The 12,959-nt window shown below is 40.5% G+C and overlaps 1 protein-coding gene across 3 annotated transcripts; it reads left to right on the top strand.

Moving 5' to 3' along the window:
* Positions 1–73: 73 nt before the first annotated feature.
* Positions 74–10,194, top strand: LOC145449033 (ficolin-1-like). 3 transcript variants are annotated; one of them, XM_080327512.1, is made up of 6 exons: positions 74–417; positions 476–534; positions 587–658; positions 813–909; positions 1,031–1,130; positions 7,884–8,098. In XM_080327512.1, exons 1-6 carry the CDS (start codon positions 357–359, stop codon positions 7,957–7,959), a joined length of 465 nt encoding a protein of 154 aa, XP_080183638.1. In that variant the 5' UTR covers positions 74–356; the 3' UTR covers positions 7,960–8,098. The 3 variants fall into 3 exon arrangements, with proteins under 3 accessions (XP_080183638.1, XP_080183629.1, XP_080183621.1); XM_080327503.1 differs by lacking the exon at positions 7,884–8,098 and adding an exon at positions 3,683–4,900 and having other exon boundaries at positions 76–417; XM_080327495.1 differs by lacking the exons at positions 74–417; positions 476–534; positions 587–658; positions 813–909; positions 1,031–1,130 and adding exons at positions 5,125–5,919; positions 8,166–8,251; positions 8,362–8,519; positions 9,567–10,194 and having other exon boundaries at positions 7,884–8,105.
* The last annotated feature ends 2,765 nt before the right edge of the window (positions 10,195–12,959 follow it).

Below are 12,959 nucleotides of genomic sequence, written 5' to 3'. Positions count from 1 at the left end.
GAATCATTCAAAATCGGATGTTAGGTATGTAGCAACTGTGTGTTGAGCGTTAGTTTCGATACAAGTACAAGCTAATGATGCGCATGTAGATTTATTGAGAAGCATACAGCCTCAAGTACGCAAGACCCTTAGAAAATCATTACGCTGATTGTAATAAACAATTTGGTAGTTGGGTAATATTGACACCCCCTAGTGTGCGGCATAAATGCTGTGTAACTGCGATTTCAAAGTCCGATGTCTCTGATTTTTAGGCCATATTTGACAACGAGTGAACAGCATTTAAAGGAAACGTGGATTATACCTTGAAGCTACACAACGTCACGGCAGCTGATATTAAATATCATATTTTTCTGAAAATGTCGCTCAAGATTTGGCTTCTTTTGATATTCGGATTCGTGATCTACTCGAGTTCGTCAGGTATGAAGGATGCTAGTTCCATTCGAATTCGAATTAGACGGAAATTTCTCTTTTTCAGCAGAGGTTTGCATGAGAAGCTACGTTGATGGGGAATGGATCTCGGAGGGGGATTGTGAGGTTGGTGTACAATTGGTTTTACGTCACTATATTCCGTGAACGCTTTATGAAGGGCCGGCAAATGATGTCGGAGATAATGAAGGAACTTCAACTCAGAGCAGAAGATGAGAAGAAGAAATGGACTGTGAGTAGAAGTTGAAATCTTTCGCAATGTCATGAGCCAGCTCGGTTTATAATGAACAATTTATCAATATAGAGATATAACGTCGCACGGACTCAGAGAAGAGAATTCATGAGATGTCTGAAGCTTTGATTTTTTTTTCTGAATTCCGTTGCAGGTTTTCCAGCGCAGAATGAACGAAGACGTGGATTTCTACCGAGGTTGGGTTGATTACGTGAAAGGATTCGGAAATAGTGAAGGAGATTACTGGCTCGGTAGGGAGCCTTTGAATTTAACATCATTTATAACGGTTTTTGGTTTATTGGTAATTTCAAATGGCGAAGTAGTTTGATCAAAAACTAATGCCTAAGATAATTTCCCAACGCTTGTGTCAAGGACTCGATAAATTGCACGAAATGACAAAGGAAGGAAATATGGAATTGGAAATCAACATGATCACGAACGACACAAATACCCACTGGGTGGCTAAATACAGGCAAGTGGTAGTTCGATGCATCAATTAATACAAAAGTTTGGTGATAGTAGTGATAATTGGCGGAATAAATGACGAACGAAAATTAATAAAGTGCCAACAGTTTATTAACGACAGGCGGAGGGAAAACCAATATGAAAGTATTACGTCAAATTGGTAAAACTTGAACTGCTCAGATTTGAAATGAGCGAAGATAGTCAATTTTCAAAACGAAGTAACTTTTGATCCTAAAGTGCAATTGTCATAAAATAAAGTCCATTCTGCTCGAACTTAGTACAACTAAGTACTCTGTGTAGGCCTACGTACAAAATTTCATGAGATTTCAAACTGTGTCGGTTTATCACATCATTCAAGTTTAGAATGGCCCTTTTATGTTTTCAAATGCATTTATAGCATCGACGTAACAATCTCCATGCCATTATGCGATGTAACTAGGTAATCTCTAAAATAGGGATGGGCAATTATTTTTCTCCGCGGGCCAAATGAGAATTTGAATATACGTTGGCGGGCCAAGTGAAAAGTCTTAGCTATATTCTCCAGAGTATTTCATTTCATTTCTAAATTACATTGTTAATAAATGCTGCGAAGTAAATATGTTGATGTTAGGTAATGGGAAAGTGACAGTTAATTAGGAAAATATCTATTTACCGAAATGATTCGAAACAATGTTAAACGTGATACATTTTAACTTTCTTTAAATTCCTATCAACGTTCTTCTATTAAGTCTCTAAAACAGTGGTTCTCAAACTTTCTAGGCCTTTATGTTAGTGAAAAAATTCGCGCCGTCCTCATCATGATATCACAAAATATTAAAAAGTGCAACCAGAATGCTAGCAATCCCAACGGATAGTTTGATTGCATGGAAGGTTACAGCAGTTAATGAAGGAATTCTGAAATATCAATGTCGGACAATACACAGAGCCACAACTACAAGGCATGTGTAAATCGCGCGGAGCGCGAAAAATTTTTTCAATAAACTTCGGCTTCGCGCCCTCTTCTTAAGCTTTCCTGTCCCGCAGTTCGAAATGTATGTGCAATAGTACAAAGCTCATTTTCTTGGTCGCTGCCTTCCGAGCAGTGTGCAGCTTATAGCCTTGATGTTGAGCGAAGCTTGCAGTTTTTTTGAACTTCGCCCTCCCTTGACCGAGTTTTTCGTGTTTTTGTCATAAGACCGACTTTAATTAAAATGCTCAATCTCGGCGACATGCTCGGCAAAAAATAAAATGAGGGGGGTTGCCAACCCCCGGTCTAAACCTTTTTTGAATTTTAGTTGGCAGCATTCTTTTTTGGCATGTCCGGTGATCCTTTATGGGTGATAAATATGATGAGTCATATAGTAATCGCGAGCACTGATTCACTTGATTTACGAATTAGGGCTTTGGAAACGTATCACACGTAACAAATTGAAACACATACCGTATAATGCGTAATGTGACAATGGCAACAAAGAATTTCAAACTAAACTATATGGAAAATGTGATTTCTTGTGACTTTAATTGCTACTCGTACTTTGCCACATTGCCTTTATCTTGAATCTGGATTACGCATGTGAGGTACGCAGGCAGCGTAATCGTGGCTTATTTATGAACAGGCTTCAAATTATACGAATTTCCTGTTCAGTAGATACAGCCTATGGTTTTATTCATTTAAAAAACAAGTTTTCATGTTTTGAATTTCAAGCAACCTTTCGCGGGCCGCACAGAATAGTTTCGCGGGTCGCATTTGGCCCGCGGGCCGCACTTTGCCCGGGTCTGCTCCAGGGTTGTAATGACTCGAGTCATGACTCGACTCGAGTCTGACTCGAGTCACGATTTTCCGATGACTCGACTTGACTCGAGTCATTTTTTCAAAATACGGAAATGACTCGACTCGACTCGAGTCAATTCGTGTATTGACTCGACTTGGACTCGAGTCATTGCGCATGACTCGAACCAAGTCATTGACTCGAGACTCAGACGGCCAAGACCGACATTTCATTGTAATTCCGAAGCCAACACACCATTGGGATTTCGTCTGTTGGTACTGGTACTTGAATATGCGACCAGAAACTGCTAAAAGTGAGGAAAATTGGTATATTATAAATGCGAAACATCCGATATCACCAAACAGAGTTATAAAAAGTGGGTTTACCAAGACTTTAACTGGAAACTGAGCAGTCTATACAATGACTTGGACTTGGACTCGAGTCATAATTCCATGACTCGGACTCGACCCTCTAATCGCTGACTTGGACTCGGACTTGACTCGGTGGTGAATTGAAATGACTCGACTTGACTCGAGTCAAAACAATAAAAGTGAGATTGACTTGTGACTCGGAGCCTTGTGACTTGGTTACAACCCTGGTCTGCTCTAAAATGTGTCGACTTGGTTTCGTCACGATGTCATTATCTCACCGAAAAAGCAATAGCCAATTTATCACCAAAGTTTTTCGCAACGAACTTAACGTGGGATCTCATCGTTGCGTTCAGAAAATTAATAACATCCCATAAACCACATTTCCATGCATTCTCCTGCATAGGCTTTATTGAACATTCGCGCCAATTCGTATTGTTCAGCAATTTCCGAATCGGACCCAGCTCCGACAACTACAAACTTCACGTATCCGGATACATGTACTCCGAGAATGCAACTCTTGACTCATTCTCAGCTCACAACAATCAACAATTCTCAATGAAAGACGCCGATAACGATGGTCATTTGCTATCGAATTGCGCTTCTTTGCACGAAGGAGGCTGGTGGTAAAACCAATGCGCAGACAGCAATCTGAATGGAAACTTCAACAAGACGGGCGTTAAAGGAATTTGGTGGTGGCATGGTAACTCTGACAGACCACTGCGCTACTCGGAAATGAAGTTTCGCAGAAGATTGTGAAGATGAGGATTGATGTCAAAATACCAGATTCCTTAAAACTCAATGAAATAACATTTTTTGTAAATAACTGGCGCCCCTCCCACACTTGATTAGTGGGTTATTCTCACTACTAACCGACTATTTCAAGATACTCTTGGAGTTACAGAGCTTCAATATACAATCGAACAATATATATGTATATTGCAATAAACCCGATTAAATTTGGCTGACAATTTTTAGGGGTAATCGTCAAGAATTTGACGCCACATTATCTGATAAGGTTGTCGAGATACCATGTTATTTTCGGTTCTCTATGCCAGGATACGGCTGGCCCGCTTCATGTTGGGCAATGGGTACATTATGTATAAAGAAAGTTGTTATCTCTTTAAGCCTTTTCATCGCAATACTTGTACATACAATATATTTTCTAAGATTATAGTCCTAAAAAGCAAAATGAATGTAATCGTGAATATTTTTCCAATGTAATCGTAATCGTTATCGACTACTTTCTGATTTTGCTGTAATCGTAATCGTAATCGCGTGATTCTGAGGTAATCGCAATCGCAATCGATTACATTCATGAAGTAATCTCCCCATGTCTGTTTCTAACCCTGTAATACCACCTTCAACTAAAAATACACGATTTTCGGTCACATTTCTACTCTAAATTCTTTTGTTTTGACATCTTGCGAGAGGGATCCAGAATATATTGAAAATTTAATGAGAACTAATAGGTCAATTACATCAGCTGGTCATCGATCAAAGACGCAAATTGTATGTTTTCACGCCATTTCGATGAATTACGTGGATTTCATTGACGCCCCTGAGAAAGGATTATCTTTCGTGGTAGGGCTACTCGTTATTATGGCCACGCATCGTGACTAATTTATTGTTCAGTTAACAAAAAACTCACATGAAATTGAACGGAAAGACAACGCGGCAAATAATTAAGTCACATCAATGTGCATTGTTACAGTCAGTATATATGGCGTAGCCACGAGAGCGGGGCTGTAAACACACAACATACGAGGAAGCTAGAAAATTGTTACTTTTCATTCAGTGTGAAATTTAAGTCAAGGTTATAAGTCAAGGTGAGAATTGAACTATATACGGAACAGTTAGTACGAAAAGAGATAAATCGCGCTAGGGCGAACATTTTTTCAGAAGCTTGCAGCTTCGGCACCCTCCTTCAGATGCATTCACGTCCCCTAGGGTAGGCGCGCCCCCAAGTTTGAGAACCACTGTTTTAAAGGATGTTATTAGTATTAAACTGTTAACTGAACCGAACATTCTTATGATTCAACTTGCATTAAAGTGTTAGTGTGGACCGGAGATTCAATATGATTTGAAAAGAAACTTGTATAGACTAACTTAAAACGGTATTGGTGGTCTCTTCTGCGTTCACCTAATATTGCGGCAAACAATGGAAGTTATTATCTCAACTTATTCAGTCCTAGCTTACGACCATTGGCTTTCATTATAACAACGTATCGATGATTGGGATCGCAGTTAATTTAAGTAAGGCTCTCGGCGTGTGAAATATCGCATTCAATCCGCGACATCAGGTTATGAAGTTCGGTAATGAGGGCCATTTCAGAAACATCTCGTCGACTTAATTATCGCGTTGCGTTCTGTAGTAATTCACTTCATTGCGAAAACGCGGTTCGATTACGGAGGCCGAGGTCTCAATTTAACGTTACTAACCATCACCTTCGGTGGAGAAAGTGAAGTCGTGATTTTTGACAGTTGGCCGAAGGTCGTGTCGATATAAGATTGCGTCTCTAAGAGCTATTTCATTCATGAGCTGACGAGTTGGTAGATACGTTGCTGTTTGCGTGCGTGCATAGGTTTAATTGGAACAGTTTAGATATGATGTTGCCTTCAGATTATTACAGTTTGACGAAACTGAAGTCGCAGATAATCGGAATTGTAGGAGCCATAGGTAAGATTTGCCGATATATATACTTTGCACACCTTAAATTCCTCTAAAATAGAACATTGATCACACCCTGTTGACAAATCAAATTAGAAATCTTTTACGCAATAAATAGCCTGTACCCGCTGTTAAAATCTCCAAATGCACTACGCAATATTGTTACTGTAAAAGGCTTAAATCGCTTTCGGGCAATTATTCACCCGCTCTCTCTGACGATAAACTACTGTATAGACATCTCGGACGTGGTCAAATTAGTCAGCGTTGCTATTCAAGTACATGCAGGAGTAACTCCGTAACTTTCTATTCAATTACAATACGAATAAGCGCTTTGTTTGGTTGTTTGTTTGTTGTGGCATCCATAGTGTTTATCGACTACTATGGTGATTTATACCAGGCCAATTTTCTTTATTTTCACTCCGTAGTTGCCGACTTGTTGCACTGCCCACTTCTAGGCTCTTTATAACACACCGCTTACGCGGATCACGTTGCGAGGAGGAGCTCAGATAAACCCTTAAAACTTTGATAGGAATTCTGAAGTCGACCTCGGTCGGACTATAGATTACTAACCTACGGATAGATACGCAAGTCCCGTCGCAACGCTCCGGCAAGCAGTTAAACTTATTGCTGAGCAATCTAAAAGCAGCATAATTGGTGGTGTTATAACTTGCGACCCGACGGGTGAAATTTATTGAAACTGGTCTTAATCGGGAGCTACTGTCGCACTGATTCTGAGAATACAAATTGAAATCTTGTCAGGGGAATGGAACCACGTCAAAACATCCCTCAAAGTCTGGAAGTCGCCATTATTCTGAACGATCGCTTGACGAAATTGGCCATCGTTATGTTCATCGTGTTGCGGTGGTGCCATTGTTGGAACAATGTCGATTTTCAGATTTTGAGGGATGTTTTGAGGTGGTTCCATATCCCCGACAAGATTTTAATTTGTATTTTCGGAATCAGTGCGGCAGCAGCTCTCGATTAAGACCAGTTTCATTACATTTCAGCCCTCGGGTCGCAAGCCATAACTCCACCAATTATGCTGCTTTTAGATTGCTCAGCAACGAGTGTAACTGCTTGCCGGAGCGTAACGACGGGACTTGCGTATCTATCCGTAGGTTAGTAATCTATAGTCAGACCCTGACCCACAATCCATTGGTGTTGCAGTTTTGGATCATACCACTATCCGCTATCTCGCCACCTGTAGATTGAGTGTATCGCAGTAGCCTATAAGTCTACGAAATATGTATTACAAAGCTACACAACACGATAGTGAAATGACATATATGCAGGGTTGCAATGACTCGAGTCACGATTTTTTGGTGACTCGACTTGACTCGAGTCATTTTTTCAAATGCGGAAAATAAGTCGACTCGATTCAATTTGTGTATTGACTCGATATGTACGCGAGTCATTATACATGACTCGAACCAAGTCATATGACTCGATACCAGGACGGCCAAGACAGACATTTCAATGTGACTTCGAAAATAGTAAGGTCACCGTATTATTGGTATTTCGTCTATCAGTCTTGTTACTTGGACAATAGGGCCAGAAACTGTTAGGACTGAGGTAAATTACGAAATTATAAAGGTGAGCCATGCTATATCACTCGGGCAGAGTTAAAAGAGCGTGTTGAACCGGATTGAACCCAAAACTGAACAGTGAACACAATGGCTTGGATTCGGACTCGAACCTCTACTCACCGACTTATCCTCGTACTTGACTCGGTGGTGAATTGAAAATGACTCGACTTGACGCGAGTCAAAACTATAAGAGTGATTTTGTGACTAGGAACCTTGAGATTTCGTTACAACCTTGGTAGAACCTGTTTGAAGTAGAAGTAGAGGTGATTAATAAGACATTGTTATGTATCATTACCTTTTTATTCTACTTTTCCCGGGAAAGCGGTGTGAGCGCTCCGAAAAAGTAAATCTTGTCCGTTACTGACCACCACTGTAATCTACTGACAGGAATATTCGCTTCAAGCGCTCAAGCTGCAGGCGTCAGAGGCCCTCTATTCATCAGCCCTGTCCCTATCACGTTTAGAAGACAGCAGTATCAACACCCTTCTCACAACGAACTACAACCATTGACACGACGTAGCATGGTCGGCGAGAGCAAACCATCACGCTCAGCAGAGTTGGTGCAGCGATATCTCAGCCTGCTACTGACGGTTAAGCTAATCTCTTTGAGTGAGTGAGTCGATGCCGAGGCTTTGTATGCGGGGAATGATTTTTCTGTATGTTTTAAAGACGACGCACCGATTTCCAGAATTCGAATCGAATCAGCACGAAGCGAACATTTAGAGCCGACGGCTGGGCCTACGACTACGGAGAAAGTGAGTAGCAGAGCACCTGTACAATTTAGGGTTATTCAAAACCAAATTTATTTTCAAATTATGCTTGTTAGGTTTCTAAAAAAACGCCGCACATCTGTACCTCTGTTCAGACTACCGAGGATCCGTTTTGGAGATGGACGAGAGTCGGCAGTTGTCGTTATCGAGCCTTTATCGATCAGATGACTTACCACGAAGCGAAAAAAGATTGCGTTCTGTTCGGAGCACGGCTGACGTCACCAGACGCCGTCGGGACCACGAAAGATTTGGCGTAAGTCCCCACAAGTCTATCTATTGTAAGCGGATGTGATCAAAAGTTCTTCAAGTGGACGGAGAAAATTAAAGATATTAAGAGTAGTTTAGTAAGTTGTTCCAATAAGAAGATTTGGCTCCGGGGTCGCATAATTTAAGCAGTAAAACTAAGCCGTATTCTTTGGAACTCGTACGACGTATCTTTGCAACTAAAACAAAATCACTATTGACACAACGAATAAGGCATTCCTAGAAATTACCCAGGTATCCTAATACAGGTATCATTTCCCGGGGCTTTCATGACAATTTCACTAATTATAGTGATGCAATGATATCCCAAAGCTACTTACTATGTTTCAAAAACGAAAGTTTTAAATAAGTATTCCGGTCTGAAAAAACTGTTCAGATGAACCTATGCCACTAACGCAAAGTCACTAATGACCCTACAAATATGTTAATATTCGACAATATCGGCGGTTATCGTGATACATGGCTGTTTCAGGCGGCTTCGTGACAATTGCACTCTTCAATATTATATAGCCCAAAAGCCACTTTCTATTTTCAAAAACCAAAGATTATAAAGTAGGCTGAGTGGTTTTGTTAATAAAAAAAGACTGGTCAGCAAGTAGGCTAAAATCGAAATCACTTGATTAAGTGGTAAAAACATGCCAAATCTGCTTGAGTTCTCAAGAATTATACGCAGTTACCGACCTTGATCACATATGGTTGCATGTTGTGTTTCATGTTGCATCAGATATGTACTTGTATACAAACGTTTAAAATGGAGATACTTTTGTACTTAAGAAATGTTCAAATAGAAATGGATCTAACCATTTGATTGAGCAGAATTAGTGGGCAAACGCTACTTGAGTAGGAATAGAAGGGCTAGTTTCATCATTTCGTAACGCTACAAGACTGTGATACAATGAAAAGATGGGAAGGTGTCGAAACGACTTGCAGTGGTATTTGAAATCACGCAGCTGGGACTAGGCAATGTAAATAAGAGGCACGCACACTGCTTTGCTACTGACTATAATATATATAGTTCCATGTTTTGTTTCCATAGGAGTCTGTCTACAAAAGTAGGACTGGTGGGTGTGTCGTTCTGGGTGGGCGTGGAAGAAGACCCGAACGGCAACGACCTCTCCAGCCAATCGGAGCCGAGATATTCCGACAACGGACCGTTCGAAGGTCAGGAATGCCTGGCGATTGTCGCTAGAGGACGCGCAATCATCACTTCCTACCGACCCTGTCATACGAGAACGTCCGCGCACTTATGTCAAGTTTGCTGATTATTAGTGGATATATCCGCATAAAAGATTGAGTCTGTCAGAAACTATCTGCGATGATAGTGCGAAGAAATTTGAACGCCTTCAATATCGAGAACATCGATGAATTTGCTTCGAATCAGAGAAAATGTCCTCCGAATATCAAGCGATCGACGCGAATGGAAAGAGAACAGAGCGCCTCACTAAGCAGAACTGGACAGCTATTAAAGTTTCAGCATTTCCTAATTAGATTAGCATTGGAAATATAGCTACACATTTCCCCTGATTATTTAGAGCTGGAATTACTGGATTTGCGCGAAAATGGGAAATCGTATTCATTTTCGAACAATATGGAGAAATGCGACTAAAATCACGTTCAGTTAATATCAAACCAAAGTTCATTCTCATCAGTGTGCGAATGGCAAGCATATGAGTAGTGTATGTAGGCCGATTATAGCCACCAATGAGATTACGCCACGTGTCCAGCCACGCCCACTTTCAAATTTAAATATTACCGCGCATTTTTTCAATTTTTTTTTCGGTTACTTGCCGAGAATTGAACCGAGGACCTCGCGACTCGGAAATATTACCGCGTATTTTTTTTTCTTACCCGAATTACCGCGTATATTTTTATTTAATTTTTTTTTTATTTTTTTTACTCGAATTTCAGTGGATTATAAGAACGAATCCTTGCAGAGATATGAACCGAGGACCTCAGGACTCAGATATGAAAACGCGCCTTCTCCTGGAATCGAACCGAGACCCTCATGTCTTATAGACCAGAACTGTAACCATTACACTATCGCGCTCGTTGAGAACATCCGTCTGTATTGAAGGTTTTAAAAAAGGTTGTCTAATAAGACGCAAACATTGAAAACGCATTTATTATTGTCGCCACAATCACCATTTATTTTCCGGGATATCCACATGATAATATTCCCTATAATGTTTGTCATCGGAGGCGGTAAATGGCTCCGATTTAATTTCCGGCCTCAAGAAAACCGCGAGGCCACCGATTTCATTGTTCACGACTGGACGAATTTCCGCAATCCTCTCGGGCGATAACATGATAATGGTCCCTATAATGTTGCTCATCGGAGGCTGTAAATGGCTCCGATTTAAATTGTGTCGTCAAGAAAACCGCGAGACCACCGACTTCTTTACCCACGACTGGACGAATTTCCGCAATCCTCTCGGGCGATCTGCGTGATTCGTAATTCTCCAAATAGGCTTCCAGTAGCTCATCATCATCGGATACAGGTTCGGTTTTGATTTTTACCGTGGAAAAAATTAAATCAGAGATGGCTACCGTACGCTTCCTAGCCCGCGCTCTCAATTGCAAGGCGAGGAGACGAGTGTACCATTAACATTATAGACGTACAACGAGCGATCAATGATAAGTGGCTCTGTATATCATGAGCAATAATAAACGACGAGTGTGCCATCAACAATATAGACGCACAAACGAGCATATTTAACTAGCATTGATGCTATATCGATATGGCGCAGTATGTATAGCTGCATGCTAACCAATTCACATTTAACAATGCGACCCGCGTACAATTATGTAGCCCGATTTTCGTTGAATATTGACAACCCCAACAAATCGAATGAGCTCTTTTCCGTAGACATCTATAACACAGCTGTCAGTTCAATGGACACGAACTTGAGATTCCGTAGGGTTAAATTCCAAATCAAATAAGACCAGAGTGACTTATCTCTCTTTCAGGATTTGGACTGATGCGTCCGGCCTATGTCGCAACACTACAATATGTGGCAACACAAACCTATGTATACGTACAGTTGTTATTTGTAGTGTCATCGTCGCCCGCTGATGCGATAAACTCCCAACAGCTGACACATTCGGCTTCAATCTGATACCAGCATAATTTTTGTAGGTCGAGAATAAGGGTCTCAGGTAATTTAATTGCAACTAAAATGCCTGTGGCGGCTAATTCTGAGCTTGTTTTGGCTCGGGGGTCGGATGCAACATATGAATCCATTGGCATGGCGCACTATAGCCAATTTAGGATGATGAGCCAAAACGCGTAGGCGAGAGAATGGAGATAATAACTAGCCTATATATTTAGAACAAATCAAGTATTGATTTCATGATAACGTATTCGTTATAACGTCATAAACATTTAGCGAGTTGTATAAGCTGCTTATCCTCAATAACCAATTTGTGGAAATTAGTGAAGAAGTGGATTGTATAGATTCTTAGAACAGCACGAGAGTCTGGTTATAGATTTGCTGATGGTACCTGCTGACAGCATCATAACCACGCGACCTTTACTTACCCGTCAGCTAATGTCTTACTATGTAAAACATGCTTTCTGCACGTTCTTCCGTGAAGACGAACGTAATTTACTGATGTCCTAAATATTAAATTAATTCGGTTACTCTATGTGGCAGCTCATAATTTGAAATCAGCAAAGACTTCATTACATTACAAGTCTTACATTTTACGTTACTTCTTGATCGTTTCTTTACTGCAAAAAGCGTTTATATTCAACTCGTCGCATTTTAGATTGCTTCGAGTCGTGGCGGTAGTTATGAATAAGTTAATATTGTGCCTACTGTCCAGTGCACCTATAGATGCAGAATGTACTTAACACGCGCATGGATCGCTTATTCCAAATAAATCGCTTAAAGTAACAAACGTGCTGGAGTTGTCAATCTAAAATCATATTCATGATACGAAATAAGTCATTGCCATTTTGAATTTATGATATTTTTATAAACGACCTTTAAAAATGCGCGGGCCCCGAAGTCAGGTTATTGCACCAGCAATAAAAAAGTAACATTGTAAGTTTAATCAGGTCGATAAAATATTATATATTTTTTGTTACATTTCATCCATATCTGCAAATATATCTTGATGCTATCGTGAGCCACTAAAATGTTGTCCGCATGCGATCCGATAACCGTAGTTTGCTCATCCCTGGTTTTAATCATAATCTTTCAAGTAAGTTCTGTTGGTAGGCAAGCCCTACCAGGGTATATTTTGATAAATGCGGGAGTAAATCGTTATCGAGCCCCTTTCGTTAGCAACTTCTTCAGTAACACAAAATGGGTGACCAATCGCGGCCTCTCGAAATAAATGAACAGCATGCAATATGAACAGGACATGAAGCTACGATGTCCGATAATTCCTTTCAATTAAAGTAGAAGTATAGCTATTTCCGACC

This window comes from Botryllus schlosseri, chromosome 1, assembly GCF_051294905.1.
Source record: "Botryllus schlosseri isolate E-star chromosome 1, Bs_hap1, whole genome shotgun sequence".
In the NCBI taxonomy this organism is placed as follows: Eukaryota; Metazoa; Chordata; class Ascidiacea; order Stolidobranchia; family Styelidae; genus Botryllus; species Botryllus schlosseri.
Note: the sequence above shows the minus strand (reverse complement) of the source record. Positions and strands in the feature narration are given on the sequence as shown.

Coding starts and splice junctions, on each gene's coding strand:
- LOC145449033 (XM_080327495.1), top strand. CDS start 5,847: ATGATGTTGCCTTCAGATTATTACAGTTTGACGAAACTGAAGTCGCAG. Junction 8,106..8,165: donor GGTTAAGCTAATCTCTTTGA/GTGAGTGAGTCG, acceptor TATGTTTTAAAG/ACGACGCACCGATTTCCAGA. Junction 8,252..8,361: donor GGCCTACGACTACGGAGAAA/GTGAGTAGCAGA, acceptor ACCTCTGTTCAG/ACTACCGAGGATCCGTTTTG.